Source organism: Quercus robur, chromosome 9 (genome assembly GCF_932294415.1).
Source record: "Quercus robur chromosome 9, dhQueRobu3.1, whole genome shotgun sequence".
Taxonomy (NCBI): domain Eukaryota; kingdom Viridiplantae; phylum Streptophyta; class Magnoliopsida; order Fagales; family Fagaceae; genus Quercus; species Quercus robur.
Window position 1 is genome coordinate 710,363 of NC_065542.1, and position 18,618 is coordinate 728,980.

At 33.3% G+C, this 18,618-nt stretch overlaps 2 protein-coding genes across 7 annotated transcripts; both read left to right on the forward strand.

Moving 5' to 3' along the window:
• Positions 1-1,194: 1,194 nt before the first annotated feature.
• LOC126699417 (disease resistance protein RPV1-like) lies at positions 1,195-14,657 on the forward strand. 6 transcript variants are annotated; one of them, XM_050397240.1, is made up of 12 exons: positions 1,196-2,064; positions 3,379-3,515; positions 3,612-3,890; positions 3,976-5,052; positions 5,129-5,880; positions 6,030-6,163; positions 7,024-7,403; positions 9,253-9,459; positions 10,401-10,607; positions 11,081-11,249; positions 13,165-13,455; positions 14,021-14,657. In XM_050397240.1, the coding sequence occupies exons 2-5, from the start codon at positions 3,393-3,395 to the stop codon at positions 5,825-5,827; spliced, it is 2,178 nt and encodes a 725-aa protein (XP_050253197.1). In that variant the 5' UTR covers positions 1,196-2,064; positions 3,379-3,392; the 3' UTR covers positions 5,828-5,880; positions 6,030-6,163; positions 7,024-7,403; positions 9,253-9,459; positions 10,401-10,607; positions 11,081-11,249; positions 13,165-13,455; positions 14,021-14,657. The 6 variants fall into 6 exon arrangements, with proteins under 6 accessions (XP_050253199.1, XP_050253197.1, XP_050253196.1 ...); XM_050397239.1 differs by having other exon boundaries at positions 9,267-9,459; XM_050397241.1 differs by lacking the exon at positions 9,253-9,459 and having other exon boundaries at positions 11,042-11,249.
• On the forward strand, positions 1,547-3,297 carry LOC126699700 (disease resistance protein RPV1-like). The gene is made up of 3 exons (XM_050397651.1): positions 1,547-2,064; positions 2,414-3,200; positions 3,256-3,297. The coding sequence occupies exons 1-3, from the start codon at positions 1,547-1,549 to the stop codon at positions 3,295-3,297; spliced, it is 1,347 nt and encodes a 448-aa protein (XP_050253608.1).
• Positions 14,658-18,618: the final 3,961 nt, after the last annotated feature.

The following is an 18,618-nucleotide window of genomic DNA, read 5'->3' on the forward strand; positions in this document are numbered from 1 at the left end:
TAAAGACAAAGTGGGTGTCCTCGCCTCTGACACCAGGGAAATATCGTAGCAATGATGTAGGAAAAGACGAGGAAGCCCTGCAAACAGACTATAGGTAACAAGTAAAAGACCAGTAGAAATTAAAGTGAATAGCAATACAATCGAGGAACTTATTGGAATTGAATTCCGTGTGGAGGAATGTTGGATTCATTGGTTTCGTTAGATAGGAAACTAACGCAGCCTACAGAGAGAAGTAAAACTCAATCTAGCAATAAAATGAAATTATATGTTTATTATATATATACACACACAAAATTGGAATCACATGAGAATTTCCAATTTTGTGTGTGTATATATATAATAAACATATAATTTCATTTTATTGAAGTTTTGAATGTAATAACAAATACACTTAACCTTCTTACGGTAATGTTTTATGTATAAATTGTTAATTATATATGTCTATGTAGGGTTGTGAATGAAGAAGAACCAAAAAATTTTTATGGTACAAATATTAAAAGTTCAAAATTGTTTGTTTAATTTTATTTTGAATACAAGCCAATCTCGAGTTTATCAACAAAGTAGATTACATGTTCGGCTTGGATCATTTTCTTGTTAAACAAGCTTAAATTTGTTCACAAACTAGTTGATTAACTTATTATTTTTCCATATATATTAAACATTGCAACTAAAAGTTTTTATTCCTTCACAAATCTATACTAATATTTAACAATTAAACTATAGTTGAAATTATAGTATTTGAGTTATTTAGATAGAACAATTTTTGTTTATAAACTTATAAAATTAGATTAAAATTATAAATAATTTTTATTGTGAAAAATTATTTATATTACCAAAAAGTTACAATTATAATTTAATTTTAACATTATCAATAATTTAACACATTATTACATTCTAAAATTGTGATGGTCAAAGTTTATTTAAAAGAAGAATAAAGTTATGAACAGAGCAAAAAATTACAAGAATAATATTTCTAAATTTTTTTTCTTCTAATTAATAAACTTATATAGTAGTAAAATTTATAATGGTGTGACAAAATTCAGTTGGCATATATATTTTAAATGATAGTACAAATTTAAGATATGTTTTGCAAGGGCTTCCTCGTGATTTCACACTGCATTGCTAGGATGGTTCCAATGTGGCAGAGGCGAGGACAGGGATTCCAGATATTATTGATGTCACGACTACGACTACGCGGAGATCACTTTATTAATTATTGATGTATAAATGCCTGGCCCTCTCAAGCATCCTGTCACTTCCAAACACAAACACTCCACTTATTTTTATTGTAACTCATTCATGAATCCAGCGTTATTTCAAAAGAAAATTTTGGAGCTTTTCAGTTTTCTCTGCAATTTCGTAAAAAATCTGTGAACTCACTTTTCAAGCCCGTATATCCATCTCCATTTTTCTTTTCCACTTCTTGAAATTACAATCCGACTCAAATTTGCTTTCTTCTTCCTTTATTTATATTTTCTTTTGTGTGTTACACTCTCCAAAAAAACTATTTTAATATATTTTAATACATAGCTCTAGCATATTTCCGATGGCTTTTCTGGCCATAGAAAACGCCTCCTCCTCCTCATCTATTCCTCCTTCTTCTACCCCTGGATGCAAATACGACGTGTTTCTCAGTTTCAGAGGCCCCGACACCCGCAACAATTTCACAGACCATCTATACGATAGGTTGAAACAAGTAGGCATACCCACATTTAGGGACGATGAGAAGCTCGAGCAAGGAACAGAGATTAACTCAGGGCTCCAGAGAGCAATAGATGAATCGAAAATCGCTGTTGTCGTTCTATCCAAACAATATGCTTCGTCGAGGTGGTGTTTGATCGAACTAGCAAAGATTGTTGAGTGCATGGACAAGAAGAAGCTGACAGTCCTTCCTGTGTTCCACTATGTGGATCCTAGTGATGTCAGGAATCAGAGAGGGTCTTTCGCGGAAGCTTTTGCAGAACATGAAAATCGATTCAAAGAAAAGATTGATGATGTGAAGACTTGGAGAGCTGCCTTGACAGCAGTTGCCAGTCTCTCTGGATGGCATCTAAAGGAGGATACGTAAGAATTTCTTTTCTTTTCTTTTCGAATGATGGTTTTTATTTTTGTTATTTTAATTCGTGAATTTTCTTATCGTTAATTTCTTTACTTTGCCCCATGACATCTTTCTTTTACTTAGCCCCCTGTTTATGACAAATCTAGGAAATTATAAGCTCGAATTGGACTTTGGTTGAACAACATCGCATGCATATATTGCTTGTACCACGTACATACTATACACTTGTAGAGTTCTTTTTTTTTTTTTTTACTGAACGAAGCTCAGATTGTATGTTTGCTGAATATTTTGTCTCTAAATTAATGTATCTAGCTCTGCCTCATTGAAATTGTTGTTCTGCTATATTCTTTGCAGTTCTGAATCAGAAGTTATCAAAAAAATCATTCAAAGAATAAATATTGAGTTGGATCATGAAGTCCCATTTGTTTCCGACGAGCACCTCGTTGGAATGGACTCCCGTGTGAAGGAAATGTTGGATTTATGCTCGGGTGAAAGGTTGGATTGTGTCCGCTTAGTTGGGATTTGTGGTATGGGTGGAATCGGGAAAACAACTCTTGCCCGAGAAATTTATAATATAATTTTTTGTAACTTTGAAGTTAGAAGTTTTATTGCTAATGTTAGAGAAGAGTCTGAAAGACGACGTTTAGTTTCTTTACAGAACAATCTTCTTTCTGAGATCCTCATGGGAACAGGAAAAAAAATTTCAGATGTTGAAGAGGGAAAGAAAATTCTAAGGAATAGACTCCACAATAAGAAGGTTCTTATTGTTCTTGATGATGTGAATGATGATGAACAACTAAAAGCATTTGCTGGGAAGGATTGGTTTGGTCTAGGGAGTATAATCATTGTAACAAGTAGAGATAGTCATTTGTTGAAAACCTATTGGGATGGGGCGATTGATATATATAAAGCTAAGGGGTTGAATTATGGTGAAGCAATGGAGCTTTTTAGTTTGAAGGCCTTTAAGAAACCTCATCCTGAAGAAAATTATGTGGATTTGTGTATAAATTTTTTGAATTATGCTAAGGGCCTTCCTTTAGCTCTTAGAGTTTTAGGTTCTTCATTGTCTGGTAAAACACTTGATGTATGGAGAAGTGCTCGAGATAAATTAGAAGCAAATCCTAATAGAGACATTATGAATGTACTTAAATTGAGTTTTGATTGGCTTGATGATACACAAAGAGATTTGTTTTTAGATATTGTATTTCTCTTTAATGGCATTAACGGCTATGACATAAGAGATACTCTAAAAAGTTTAGGTCATTATACCTGCGATATTGATGTTCTTCAAGACAAATCTCTTATAACCATTACTGCAGATGGAACTCTTTGTATGCATGATTTGCTTAAAGAAATGGGTCAAGACATTGTTCGTTGTGAATCCCCTGAAGAGCCTGGTAAACGTAGTAGGTTATGGGCTTATAATGATGTCCTACATGTATTGACAAAAAATACTGTAAGTTGACAAATTTAAACTTGAATTTAGAAAAGTATATATGTTCTTTCAAATTCTACTAATAATTTTTCTAATTTCATTGTTTTTGGTTACTAGGGAACAGATGTAGTTAAAGGCATAATGCTAAACATGCCTTTTGAAGCAAAGGAACGCTTGAGTGCTGAAGCTTTCACAAAGATGAAAATTTTGAGATTTCTTAAAATTGGAGGTCGTATCCAACTTCCACAAGGTCTCAGTTATCTTTCTAACGAGTTACGCATAATAGATTGGCATGGATATCCTTTAAAATCCATGCCAACCAGTTTCCAACCAAACAAACTTGTTGAACTGAGAATGCGTTGCAGTGACATCAAACAACTATGGAAAGGAATTATGGTAAGATTTTCATATATACTGATTTGTATTTCCTGCTTTTTCATTAAGGCTTGAGTTTGTCTAATTATTTCTTGGTTTATAACAGATTTTAAATGAGTTAAAACTCATTGACCTCAGTGATTCTCAAAACTTAATTGAGATCCCGGACCTTAGTGAAGCCCCAAATCTTAAGCAGTTGTTTCTTAATGGTTGTACAAGACTGTCTAACATTCATCCATCTCTTGGAGATCTCAAACAACTTATTCGATTGGATTTGAATGGTTGTAAACGTCTCAAAAGCCTTCCTCACAAGATCAGTTTGGAAGCTCTTGAATTTTTCAATCTTAGTGGTTGTTCAAACCTTTCAAGTCTCCCTATTGCAATTTGTAGTTTGATGTCTCTTAAAACTCTCAATTTATCTAGCTGCTCAAAACTTGATGAATTGCCAGAAAATTTGGGAAAAATCAAAGGTTTGGAGGTGTTAGACTTGAGTGGGACTGCTATAACAGGCCTACCTTCATCCATTGGTCACTTAAAAAATCTCAAAGTACTATCTCTCTCCCGATGTGTGGGGCTATCATCTAATAAGCTCACGAGGTTTCCTTTAATGCAACGTAGAAGAAGTCCAGATCCCATGGGCATGCTAGAGGGTTCTTTAATAGGCTCATGCTCTTTGACTGCACTTGATATAATTTATAGAAATGTTCAATCAATTCCTAATGGTCTTGGGGGCTTGTCATCTTTAAGAGATTTAAATCTAATGGGAAATAATTTTGTTTGCCTTCCTGAAAGTATCTTTCAACTATCTAATTTGACCAATCTTGATCTAAGTCATTGCAATGTTCAGACAATTCCTAATGTTCTTGGGTGCTTGTCATCTTTAGAAAGATTAAATCTAAGTGGAAATAATTTTGTTTGCCTTCCTGAAAGTATCATTCAACTATCTAATCTGAGGTTTCTTCTTATGAGTGGTTGCGCTCATCTTCGAATGTTGCCCAAGCTTCCATTAAATATTGTTTATGTTGAAGCAATAAAGTGTACCTCACTGGAAACATTATCATTAAGACCAGAGTCTGATTTTCGGCCGCACTTAAGACTTCTCGGTTGCGACAAATTGATCAAGAATCAAGACTCCGGTGACCTGTTTTCAACAATGCTAAGACATGTTATCATTGATACCCAGGTCTGTCTCTCTCTCTCTCCCTCTCTCCCTCTCTCTCACATGTGAAGTTCTAAGCAGCATGAATTGTATGTTTCAGGGTCACCAAAATGAACCCATTTATTGTTACATGGAGATTCCTGGGAGTGAAATTCCGAAATGGTTTAGCCACCAAAATGTGGGGGGTTCAGTGAATCTGCAAGTGCCCTCAGATTTAATCCGTAACAAACTGATGGGACTCGCTGTGTGCGCTGTTTTTGTATTCCGCAAGCATCATGGTGATGGACGTCTTGAGTTTTCCTTAAATGGACAACCCATATTTCGTTTTTCTTTATCCAACGAATTTGGTAAGATTATATCGTATCAGCTTTTGATGTTATATAATTCCTCCACACGGCTTGCGTTCTGGGACGAGAAAATACTGAAGAAATCCGACGCTAACGGATTCAGCCAGATTGAAGTTAAATTTGAATCCGAGGTTCCAGGATTGGAGGTTATGAAATGCGGGGCCCATCTGGTATCCGAGCGAGACATTGAAGACCTAAAACTAAGGCTAGGCCGAGCAGCTGCATCATCACTCCTTATAATGAGGACAGTTTTGAGGATTCAGAAAAAGATACCAAAATTAAGCGAAGCCGAGATGACTCTGATGGGGAAGGGGCTGGACCTAGTGGACCCAAAGAGGATAAGACTCCCTAATCTGATCGAAAGAAAAATTCCACGTTTGGGAAATTGGCTTGGGAATTCAAGCACACAAGAACAAGGTGACTCTGATTGCGAGGAAGAGAAATCCCAGTGAAATTGGTATCTTTGATGAAATTGGCTGATCAACTTTTTTGTCTTTGACTTTTTGTAAGTCTATATCTTTTCTCCCTCTTACGGAGCTTGTTGGTAGCTTTATATTTCTTTCTTTCTTTTTTAAAATTCGTTGAATTTCTTTTCTTTTTATTCTATGACAAGGTTCGTTTTAGTTTGGTGATTTGTTTTCTCATTTCTGCCAGCTACCTCATACTGGATATGAAGAAGTATTTTATTTTGACTTTGTTGAAAAGGAGAAACTGTCACGTTGCTGGCTGACGAAAAAGCATGTGGAACTGATTGTATGGTAGTCATTTTTGTTCAATTGTGTTGGATGGTATATTTGGAACTCTCTGTTATTGCTCTTTTTTATAGTATTTAGTTTACTACAACTTTCCATAGGAGAATGCAATAGATTATAGATGCATGGTACTCCAGTGTTGTAAAATCAAATGGAATGAAGAAAATTTGGGCCCCTGTTTCCAAGTGAAGTTAAATTGCAGCAAAGTAGATATAATTATTTGCAAAGCTTTCTTGTCATGTACAATAGAAATAATGCAACTATTTTATCATTTAGAAGTAGGACAACTATTTTCAAACTTAAAGGACCCTTCTTTTCTCTTTTTTTGTTTTGACTTCACACCCCACCACCCATTGCTTGGTTGATTGGAAAGCTGTGGAAATATTCCTTTTTGGTATTTGTATTTTGTGCTGAATTTGTCCTTGAATTAGGTTCCTGAGTTCTGACTTTTTTTTTTTTTTTTTTCTGGGTCCCAATATAACAAACTTCCAAAATATCATTATTTTCTGTTTTATTTTAATATTTTTTTTTTCTGGGTCCCAATATAACAAACTTCCAAAATATCATTATTTTCTGTTTTATTTTAATAATTTGATTTAAGGACTAAATTTTGTCTAGAACTCCTGTTGTGCATGTGTCTATATGACAAGTTAGCTCTGTTGAGTTAATAGAGTAAAGCTATAATATTAATTTCTTTCTTTAGAATATTTGCAGTATATGGATACTATACTATCAATTATATCATTTGTTTGGTTATTGCTGGTCAAAATCATATTTTTAATGCACTTCTTTATCAGACTACGATCATCCAACTACCATCCTTGTCAATTCTAAATAAGAAATTTCTCATTGTCTTATTTGTCATTTGGAAACTGATGTCAAGTGGTTCCATCTAGGTGTATTGATGTGGCAGTCCTATAAATTGTGTGGATCACGTCTAGATTGGCTAAATCAATACAATTGCATGGAAGCTTCTATTGCTAGCAACTGCCAAAGCTTGAATGTGCAAGTGTTGGCTTTGTCACTGCTACATGATTTCTTTATCTAATAATCGGGGTCTCATTTGTCAATTGATGGTTGATAATGGAGAAAGATATAGGCAAAATTGTTTGTGAAGCAAGACCCTGTAGATCTAGAAGCTATGTTGAAGAAGTTCAGCCTAAAAGATTCAGATTACACATTGATTCCACGCTTAAGGACGAGGGGAAACGAGATGTACAATATCCTCTTGCATTGCTGCCTTCATTACTTTTGAGCTTTTCCTTCTAAGCTACTGGTAAGCATCCACCCCCTAGTTTTCTGTCATAGATTTATTTCCTCTTTTCTTTGTGATTTGATTAAATATTACTCCCCCATGGTGTAACTTCAACTCACAAGTCACATCAGTACTGCCTCATTTGGATTTTTTCAAAATTTCTGTGGATGAATACTTCAACAGTGAGCAGAAATTTATACCAAACTTGTGTATTTCCTATATTTAGCTTTCCTGTCAATCAAATTTTCCAAGGTTGCATACCTACATGAACTTGGACCTAGTTTTTGTTTTTGGATGAATGAAAAATATTATTAAGAAAACACTCAGTACAAAGCCATACACAGCATAACAATAGCAACAACAGAACAACTAGACATGATATAGACATATTTGAAGCTGAGTAAAACTCTCTTTAAAGAAACACTTTCTGGATTGTCCGAATGCAATATTGACTCTTACTAGGACACCAAATTCAATCACAACAGCACCTAGCGTAAAAATTATAGATGTAGTGGGAAACACAGCGGCAGGAAACAATTCAGCACGACTGCGCAGGATTCCCTTGCTTCATTTTGAGAAATGATAGTGGAATATTCCAACTTTCACATAGAGAGTATGAAATTTCCTCTAGCTGCCATCCTTACACCAATCTTGCATTTCTTCAACTGCTCCTCACTTTAAGTATTCCTTCCATGAATTTTGGCATTTCTATGACTCCATAAATGGTATGTTAAAAAATTACCTATTAAAAAAAAAAATTAAATGGTATGTTAAAAATCAAACCCCACCTCGCTCTCTCTATCTAGAAATTTCTCTCTTGCTCTCTCTTTGGAATTTTCTTTCTACAAGACTCTCTTACACAAATAAAGTCCAGCCACAATTTTAGGATGTCTACAAGCTTAGAGAAAGCAGTTTACTGTTACTGGGCTAGAAATATCAAAGTCGGTGACTTAACTGAATGAACCAAGTATAAATAGGAAGTGATGATGCTTATTTGGTGTATGAAGTGTAAGCACCAATTCCTAGTGTGAGTGTATATGTCCTTACAAGAGTGAGTGTGGTAAAGTAAATTGCACGTGTCCGTTGTGCGGAGCGAGTGCAAGTGAGTTGGTGTGTGCATTATAAGAATTTAGTTTTGGAAATGTGTAAAAGGCAAAAGTTGAGGTGTGTGTCTATTGTGTAAGCAAAGTGTGGTTTGTGTCTATGCAGAAGTGTCTTGTGTTTAATGTGAAATCAAAATTTGTTTTGTTCTTCATTACGTCTTGTGTCTTTTTCTTTCTTCAACATGGTATATAACACCTGCCATGCTAACTTACATAAGGACTAACTTACACAAGGAAGCTTTAAGATGAATACCTTTTAAACTTTCCAACCCCCATTCAGCAACCTTATTTCAATTTGTTTCGGGAGAGTCTATGAAGAATCTGTTCATAACTTCACAATCTTTTTGACAAACTGCATTCAAAATATAGTTGGTCTCAACTGTCTGTGCAACTTCTTCAAAATGCATACAGAACATCCCCTTGTACCCCCACTAGAAGTGTTTACCCCAAGAGGATAATATGTATCTCATAACAAGCCAATGGGTGAAAGCATGTGCGGCAGGTCTCTGAATGGCTTTAGAAAACCAGATTAGCACTTATGGTATTGTTAACATCTGGTACTAGGGAACCTACGGTATTGTTAACATCACATTTTTTACATAGTGAACTAGCTTTCTGAAGGGAGACACCCATCAATCTAGGTACAGCTACTGCTTCTGCTCAAGATGAATAATCACAAACCAGAATAAGATTTAGAAGTTAAGGAAAAATAATAAAATCATTTCTCTGTCCAATAAAAACATTTTCCAAATAATAGGTGGTTTCAGAATTTTTCTTGCAGATGAATTCAAAGATTGTTGACTACAACGGATTGATTAGTTTCCACAGAAAGCAATGGATTCTTGGAGTTGAAAAGTTTATTCATACATTAAGCTGCAAAGGTTTAATTCACTGAATGATTAGTCTAAGGCCATTGTCTTGTGAGGTCAATGATAGGGAAGAAGGACCATGCCATGCCTTATTACCTTATCAAGGTGAGAAGGGAAGTCTAAAAATTAGGAGCTCTTGAGCATGTTTACTTGGGTGATAGATGAGTGTAAGAAGCTTATTATCTTTTTCTCATTCTTATTTTTAAGTTTCAAATGATAAAATGGGAAATACTACCTTCTGCTCAATTCTACATACAATATAAGCGTCCCATTACATAGTTCCGACATGTATGATATGTTGACAGGATATCATGGATGCATTTGGTGTGACACTGGTTATAATTGGACCTAACAGCATTGTATAAATGCCCCTTGGCCCTAATAGGTCTATCTATTTCTCCAATGTCCACCAGAGAAGGTTTGCTCTATATAGAAACCATAGAATTGGACCTAAGTGGATTCCAGACAAGTGTTTTCCTTCAATACACTTAAAATTTTTTTATGAGTGATGTTATGATCATATATATAATATTAAGTAGATTTACTAATTTAATTAAGATTTATTTGGTAGATGATTCTTGATGTTGTTCAAATATTCATGTGTTATTAGATGAAAATAATTATTTGATACAAATCTATATAATATCTAAAAATTGAAGCATATCATTTATTACTTCTATGCTTTTGTTGAGCCACATCAGTATAGCATTTCAGTCCACTTCAGTTCAATTTAGTCCACATTGGCCTTGTTTGGTCCACTTTGGTCTATTTGATCCATTTCGGTACACATACAAATCCATATGACTAAAGTATGGTCGAATGCCTAAGTTGAATATATTGAATGAACTTATAGTTTATCCTTTATTCTTTAATTGTGTTATTACTGATCAGAATCATCTTTATCGATGTAGTCAGCTCAAACTTTTATTTTATTTATTTGGTTTTACTTGTTAACTATGCAACTTTTTTTAGTCTACTAGTGCATCCAGACATGATTCTTGACAATTTGGAATTAGGAACTTCTGATTGTCTAATTTGTTATTCAGAAACCAAGATTAGATAAATGGGCCATGGGATGCTTGACAGCAGAGATGATCGTCCTACTACCAGTAGTACGGGTTTTGGTGCTACTACCACCACTAATCGGTCTTTGGGTGTCTCTGGGGTTGAGGCTTATGATGATGATGGAGTGGAACTGGTTTCAGAAATTCAAAAGATCAAAAAAATCCCACAAAGATCACCTGAAAGCATGTGTATGTATACATATTCATCTAAACATTTGTTTTTGTGTATGTGACTATTTCTCTGTTTGGCTGCAAGGAAACTTGAGGAAAATTAATGTAGAAAGGTTACTAAGCTTTGAATTTTATGTCGTTTTGATGTTTTAGTTTTGGGGAATCATAATGTTCGACTAATATGGGCTGAAATTGTGGTTCTGGGCTTAGTTCTTGAGTTCTCAACTTTCTAGGTTTCTTTTGAAACATATAAATTTTGTTTTCTTATCATGTATTTTTCATAGACTGGACAAGTGACAAAATTCTAGGGTTTATTCTTTCTAATGGTTTTGTTTTCAGAACACATAAGCACAGCTCCAGCAAGCCAGTTGTGTTTGGCTTTGCTAGAAATTTCTTTCCATAACATAAAATGCTTTTTTTTTTTTATACTAAGAAAGTATAACTTATTGTAGGTTATGTTGTTTTGTATATATGTTTTCTGATGGTACCAGTTGGAGCAATGCCAGAAACCTTTGGAGGAGAATATAATTGTTTATTTGGGGATAGTTTGTGGGAAGACCCACATTGCTTACTGCTTATACACAAGCTGAGTCACTTGATAAGGAAGCCCAAGAAGAAGATATGCATCTTTTTGCCCCTATGGTGGTGCTGGTTCAGCAGGTAAGTTACCATTTAACATGTTGGTTTTGTAATTTGATGTTCAGTTTTGGGCTGTATTTAAGTTTGGGGCAATTTTTCTAGTTTATATGGCTGGTACATTGCACAGTAATGAAGTTGTGTGCTCCTTGGCTTGGCAGAGGTGGAAGGTCTTTAGGCTGTGAGGAGGGGGCTGGGCTATTGGTTGTTAGTGCTTATGTATGCAATTTCTTATTGTGATTCTAGATTTTAATTAGGGGCTTTCTGATTCTAATTGGTTCAATTTCACCTTGGAAGGGAGTTTGGCATTTAATAAATTGAATCATGATTATACTATGAGCTCATTACTCCTTGAAAAATATTAACAAAATGAAAAAAAGGCTGGACTACCAGAAAATACATAAGCATCAATTTCTAGCATTGAGGATTCAATTGCTAGAAATTAGTCAACCATGATTGTGCATAAGTGTGGGCTTACTCTTCTAACAACATGGTGATATATAGAGTTTATGAAAATAATAAGGCATTGCGTGGCCTCTTTATCTGATAATTGGGGCCTTATTCGTAAATTGATGATTGATAATAACCAAAAAAAAAAAAAAAATGCAAAACTATAATTATGAGGCAAGATCTAGTAGAACTAAAAGCTCTAAAGAGGAATTTGACCTTGAGATACTGAGACAACCCCTTGATCCCATTCTTAAAGATGAGGGAAAACAGGTTTTAGAATAACGTTTCCACTACTCACACTGCTGCCTTCATTACTTCTGTGCTCTTCCTTCTGTCATAAATTTATATAAAAGATCTCAATTATTTTTACTTTTCTTTGTGATTTGGTGAGAAATTACTTTTCCATCCCTTTTACCCACATTCACTGCCTCATTTTTCAAAAATATTTATTTGTTTTAAATTTCCTTGTAAATCAAAATTTCCAAACTTAGATTTGTCCTACATGACCTGTCATTTATTTTTTGATTTGATTTTAGATTTGTGCACTTCTGTTAAGGACATCACAATTTGATTTTAGATCATATATAGTTTTTGGCCGGTCAAATTGACTCTGGCATTCTAGCCTACTGATTAATTATTGATGGGATGTGGATGTTGATTATTGAAGATTTGAGGTTTAAGAAATTTTTAGACATGGGAAATTTTATTGCAAAATAGGCAACCTTACTTCAGAAATAGATAGATTAACATTGCCATATGTATATGCTTTCTATTCTTTTGGGTAAACATCATATACATTTAAAACTTATGAGGTTCGTGATGATTGTTTTTTGTAGGTTATAGTTGAATTAGATTGGCACAGATAGAAAAGAAAAATAAATTAGAATATGTGATTGCCAACACTTCACATCATTTAAGTGATCATGGAAGTAACATATGAAAGAAGCATACTGCTTGTATATATGATCTGGTGTGAGATTGGGTACAATGCTGGTGCCCACAGAAATTTTATTGGGATAATGTCCCATTTTGGAATTGTGTTGATAGATCTTGTGCATGATTTGTACTCTTCTCTGTATCTCAGCCTGCACTATAAAATATATTTTCAAAAGTTATATGAGCCCTTATGTATTATTTATTTTTATTAAACTTAAACAATGGTTTTTTAATTAAGGAAAAATGATAGAATGAGAAGCTTTATACAAACCTCAATGCTAGCAAACCACAGTTTTTGACATTCTTAATGTTCTGGTTCTCTGGTGGGTTTTTAAACATACATCACTAAATGAAACAGCCAAAGAAAATTTGTTCATAGATGCTCTGACTTTCAATTAATTCCCAAGCATCTTTGTGTTTTCTAATTTGGTGCTCCATTTTACTAGACATCAATTAGTTCTTATTACAGACATTAAGGATGTCCTTGCTGTAAGTTAGAGTTATGCTAATATATTGGCTCTCAAGCTGTCAATTTTTTTGTTTGGGGGGCAAGGGGTGTGCAGATTGTTGTTGACACTGCGTCTCCTGCAGATCATGCTCATGTAACCAGGCAAATGCCAGTGAATTGAGTGTTATCTTCTGGAGGTAAAGAGGACTTGCCAATGACTGCAGAAATGGTGGTTGGTTCTGCTTCTGCTGATGACTGTGCTGTCCTTTGATGAGTTCAGCTGCTAAGTGGGGAAAGAGGCTTTTCATAGGATGTATTCCAATTGAAGCTACTATTGATAATGTGCAGTTGCATTTCAGTCAGTTTGGCCTTGCTTTGGACTTGTATCTTTCCATGGTAAAAGTTGTGGATTTGCATCAAGTTAATTGAGAATGGTGTAGAGGGTTTGCTGATGAATATTACTTACTGCATCTTTTTTCTTGACAACTATTTCAAAATGCTTAAACCATGGCCATGCAGCATGTAATTGGATGTTAAACCTTCTTGGGTTTGTTCAAGGTTTTAAATGGGCTTGCTTGCTGAGAGATACTTTTACCACCTTATCTATATAGCAAAAATTAAAAATTGCACAAGAGTAGTAATGGCTAAAATCAAGATGTTGAGATGTGACTACAAGGCGGAAAATGAACACATGATTGAACACTTAGAGGTAGCACTAAATGGAAAACAAATGAAAAATTTTCTGCAAAATTCATCTTGGGATGCAAATTGAAATTTAGTAACTCTTTAGATTCTTTTCTTGGTGCTAATTGATTGCATGGTTTTTTCACGTTGCTATTTGCACATCATGTAAACTGATTTTGTACTGTAATTGCATATGCTTAGTGGTATGTATCACATCCTTTTGGGTGTTGCCCATATGTTTTTGGCTTGACTAATATCATGATGCATTTTTCTTCAGGATGAAAGAATGACATGTCATAGGGGATTTTGATTTTGTGACATTTGCTGATGAAATTTTAGCTGAGTATGCTTCTCAAAAAGTACATAGGATACTTGGGCAGAGGTGTGTCCTAGATGTCATCATGATATGCCTCTTGTCGGTATTGGGACGTGCTTGGGCCTAATAGGCACTCATGTGGATAGCCAGAGTATCAAAGGAAAGAGCCTTAGAAATTCCTTATTATCTCTGAGAAACTCAAGAATTCTTGGAGAGGTCAAAACAGAGGAAAGCATATGAAGAGTTTGAGAAAAGATGTCAAGTTTAGGTTGATGTTTAAAGGAAGTGCTACAACTTTATCCTAAACAGAGTTCTCCGTTGTAACTGGTTTGTGCCTTGTTTCTTCCTTCATGACCTCTGGTTAAAAGTTTGCTAGTAGCTGGGTTTGTGATTGTTTTGTTTGTAAAAACACAATGTTGGGTATGATTAGCACCAATCAGGTGCTGTAGTTTAGTCTAAAGACTCGCGTCTCTATGTAGATCTAGGTTGGGATGATATAAAATTGTTTTCATGTTGAGAAAGGAGTTTATGTCAGGGCAGATGCCTTTGTTGTAGTGGACTAGCTAAAGTCTCAGTGTTTGAAGTGTTTCTGTTTGTATTGGTGTGTTTCATATCAATAATAATTTCTGAATTATCCAAATTGATAAAAAACAAGAGTCGTTCATATTTCTTTTATGTAGATGCTACAATTTTTGAGTCTTGAGGAGTAAGGAGATGCACCTAGACTAGGCGCTTAACACTATAATTTCTTAACATGCTTGATGGTTGCATTTGTCATAGGCTTCCCACTTTAGCACCTTTGTATTTCATCCCTCTTTCGTCATTGTATTTCCCACTTTATATCAGGAATATTGCTTCCGATGTGCTACACATCAAACCTTGTTTACATGAAAGTCACCATTAAAATGAGGCCATTAGCACTAGGCAATTATTATGAGAGTAGTATATACGAGTTAAGTTTTTCAAGGAATTTCAAACTTCAACAAGGAATTCCAAACTTCAAAGAACATATGATGCAGGCCAAAATAAAAGACAAGGAAAGTAAAGATAAACCTAAGAATCAGCACTTAGGGTCACTTGGAATCAACACTTAAGGCGTTAGGAATCAACACCCAACTATTGAAAATATCCAATTTGAATTTCATTAATCACGTCTATCTTCCGATACAAACAAACTAGGCTCTTATATAGAGCTAGAGCTCTCAAGAAATAAAGAGATAGTAAAAGATAACAACTAATGAAAACTAATCTTAACTGAGCTCAAATACTAATCCCTATCTGAATAAAAGTTTACAATTATCCAATTTCCTATGAGATAAATACAAAAATCTAAAAATGTAAATTCTAAAATAGTTTTGGTTTTGCTCTTGAATTAACATAGTTGCATCCCATGCAAGAAAGATTAACTAGCCTATTGGCATTGAGTGCAGATTAATGTTGCATCTTGTGCATTTGTTATTGTGTTTCCACTTTAGCATGTATGCTCTTCGCATCTAAATTTGTTGAAGCTGCTAATGGACACACATTATCATATCAAATTTCATAATTTGTAGACTTGTGCAATTATGAGTACTCAATTAAAAGTGGTGGGTAGAAAGTGTCCACTTATAATTGCATAAGTTAACAATTATGAAATTGGGGTGCAATTAGGTGTGTCCCTAGAATTTTTCAAATTTGTTTGCTTGGAAGTTCCTGTTTGGACTTGATGGAGTCATGGAAGATTAAAATGCTATTACTTTGCAAATTCACCTATTCAAGAATTATTTTATTGGGTTCTCGTGTGAAGTCCAATTGAAGTGAAAGACGTGCCATTTTAATGGTCTAAGGATGAGTTTTTTTTTTTTTTTTGGGTTAAAACAGTTTTCAATTTGGGTATTCATTTTATTAGTTATAATTAGTTTTATATAGAGGGGGCAAATCTGTAATTTTTGCGAATTAAGGGTATTTTGGTAATTTAGTTGAGTCTAGAATCTCCAAGGTATTCTAAGTATCTTAGGTTTATTTACTTTGGATCCAAATTAGTATTTACTAAGTTTTATTTGTAGTCCTAATACTAGTAGGAATCCTTTTACTACTAGTACAAGTAGGAGTCTTTTATATATATTGTGCTCAATTTATTCAAAGAATAGAATGAGTTGATTAATAAAATTTAGTGTTTTGGGCACTAGGCACTTTGGCCTTGTTGTTTCTTTCTCCTTCTCTCTTTCTCTTCTTTCTTTCTAAGGTTATTGTTCATGGATACTATTCACAGCCCTAAATAGCCCTAACTTTTTCTCTAATTCTTCTTCTTTCTTAACCCTAAACCCACCGCAACTAAACGTAGGAAAATTCCTAATTTGTCCTATATTAGGACCACTTTTCCATTCTATGAGAAATGAAAGAGGAGAAAAACAATTTAGTAGCGAAAAGAGAGAAGAGAAATTGATAGAGATAAAGAAGAGAGCCGTCTCTCAATTAGACTATAAATATAGATTTTGACATGCCACATCAAACGTTATTCACAGGAGAGTCACCTTTAACCTTTATCTTCCAAGAAATTGCTCAATTAGTCTAGGAAAATTGACTTATAAAAAAAAAAATAGTCTAGGAAAATTGCTTCTAACATGCCACATCAAACCTTGTTCACGAGAAAGTCATCAATAAACACAAGGCCATCAACACTAGGTAATCTATATCTATATATATATATATATATATATATATATATCTAAAAGCTGAAACGTAGCATTTATTATTGCTACGCTTCCGTTGAGCCACATTAGCAGCCACATCATCTGCCAATTCCCCATTTCTCTCCACTACTTCCAACCATAACTTTCCTTTTACCTTTTCATCTTTCTACTACTCTCAACCTTAATGTCACTCTTCATCTATCTCTTCCTCTTCCTTTTATTTTGACTATTCTTATTCTCATTCTATTACTATAAATATGACATTTTCTCTCCCATTGTATACATATTTTCTCACATGAAAAAGGTGATTATTCTCTCTCTCTGTGTCTCTCATGTTTTATTTTGGTGTGATTTATTTATTTTTTTTGATTGATATATTTATGACTTCTTTAGAATTTTATTTTGGGTTGCAATTTGGTTTTGTGTTATTAAGTTATTATCTTTTTTTTCTCTTTTTTCTTTACTATGATTGTTAAATGTTATTCTATTGCATATAAATATAGTTTACAAGAATATAATGTTATTCTATTATATATCATGGCTTGGATAATTTGATGTTTGACTTATAATTATATTTTTTATTTTGATGCTTCTTTTTCTCATTTTATTTTCTATTTCTCTCTCGAAAAAGGTGATCTCTCTCTCTCTCTCTCTCTCTCTCTCTATATATATATATATATGTATTTATGTATGTATTATTTATTCTTTTTTGATGAATCATTGTATTTTTGTATATAATACTATTTTGGGTTAATATGATTTGGTAGTGTGTTTGATTTTTTAAGTTTTCCGTCACAAGTCTTTTCTCTCCCTCTTTAAGCTTTTGTTTGATTTTTTTGTTTTTGTTTTGACATAATACTTAGTTATTTTGGAAGTGAAAATTTGAATTTATATCAAAATACAATGTTGGCTATGTATTTAAATGTGTCTATCAACTATTAAAATTAATTGCCAAAGATGAATATGTATAGACAATATTTTAATTTTAACTTTTCATTGATTTACTATTTAGTTATAACATCAAAACTAAAGTAAATGAATATGTAAAGTTAAAACTGCCTAAGATGAATTTGTAAAGTCAATATATATTTATATATTTAATATTTTCAAAAAATTAAAAGTAAAAAATAAATAATAAAAAGAATAATGATGTGGCCAATGATGTGATGGATGAGAAGGCTCAACAGGAGTGTAATAACAAAAATGTGATATGAAAATCCAGTTAAAGGCAATTAAATCTTAATAAATAAAAGAATATGTAGTAAAAAAATTAATTTTAATCATGATCTCTTTATGTTTTTATACATATTATTTTCTTTCATTTCGATAGGTGAAATGTTCAATTTTAGACATAAAGTCTACTTTTTCCTTACATATTATTTTAAATATTAAATTTATAATATGGTATAGTCTCTTAAGAATGTCTAAGAAATATACAGTTCCAATTTCATATATCTATATTAGTAAACAAAATTCAATCAATAGTTCGAAACTACTCTTACAATAAGAAAAATTATAAATATAATAATCTATTTTTAAGAGAATGAAAATTTTGAATAATATATTTGAAACTCAAACGTTTTAGTTGTACAAGAAAAACAAATTAGGAAAATATAACGCACAATAACATAATTTATCAAAATATAGACCGCCTAAAGAATGAATAATATTAATCAAATAAATCCAAATAATAAAATGATGATATATTTTTTGAGATAGATAAATAAAAAATAATTTTAGAAATTGTTTAATTTTTTGGGAGAACAAATTATTTTCCACGAAATTTATAGAACAAATTATATATTATACCATAACTAAAATAAAATTATTTATTCTCATGCATCGTGTGGGTTTGCGACTAGTTATTATAAGAGCTATGGTATATGT

Excerpts from the sequence above, each read along its gene's own strand:
- LOC126699700 (XM_050397651.1), top strand. The coding sequence starts at position 1,547 with ATGGCTTTTCTGGCCATAGAAAACGCCTCCTCCTCCTCATCTATTCCT. Across the intron at positions 2,065-2,413 it reads TGGCATCTAAAGGAGGATAC|TTCTGAATCAGAAGTTATCA; the intron begins GTAAGAATTTCT and ends TATTCTTTGCAG. Across the intron at positions 3,201-3,255 it reads CTAATAGAGACATTATGAAT|ATATTGTATTTCTCTTTAAT; the intron begins GTACTTAAATTG and ends ATTTGTTTTTAG.
- LOC126699417 (XM_050397242.1), top strand. The coding sequence starts at position 3,393 with ATGCATGATTTGCTTAAAGAAATGGGTCAAGACATTGTTCGTTGTGAA. Across the intron at positions 3,891-3,975 it reads AACTATGGAAAGGAATTATG|ATTTTAAATGAGTTAAAACT; the intron begins GTAAGATTTTCA and ends GGTTTATAACAG. Across the intron at positions 5,053-5,128 it reads ATGTTATCATTGATACCCAG|GGTCACCAAAATGAACCCAT; the intron begins GTCTGTCTCTCT and ends TGTATGTTTCAG.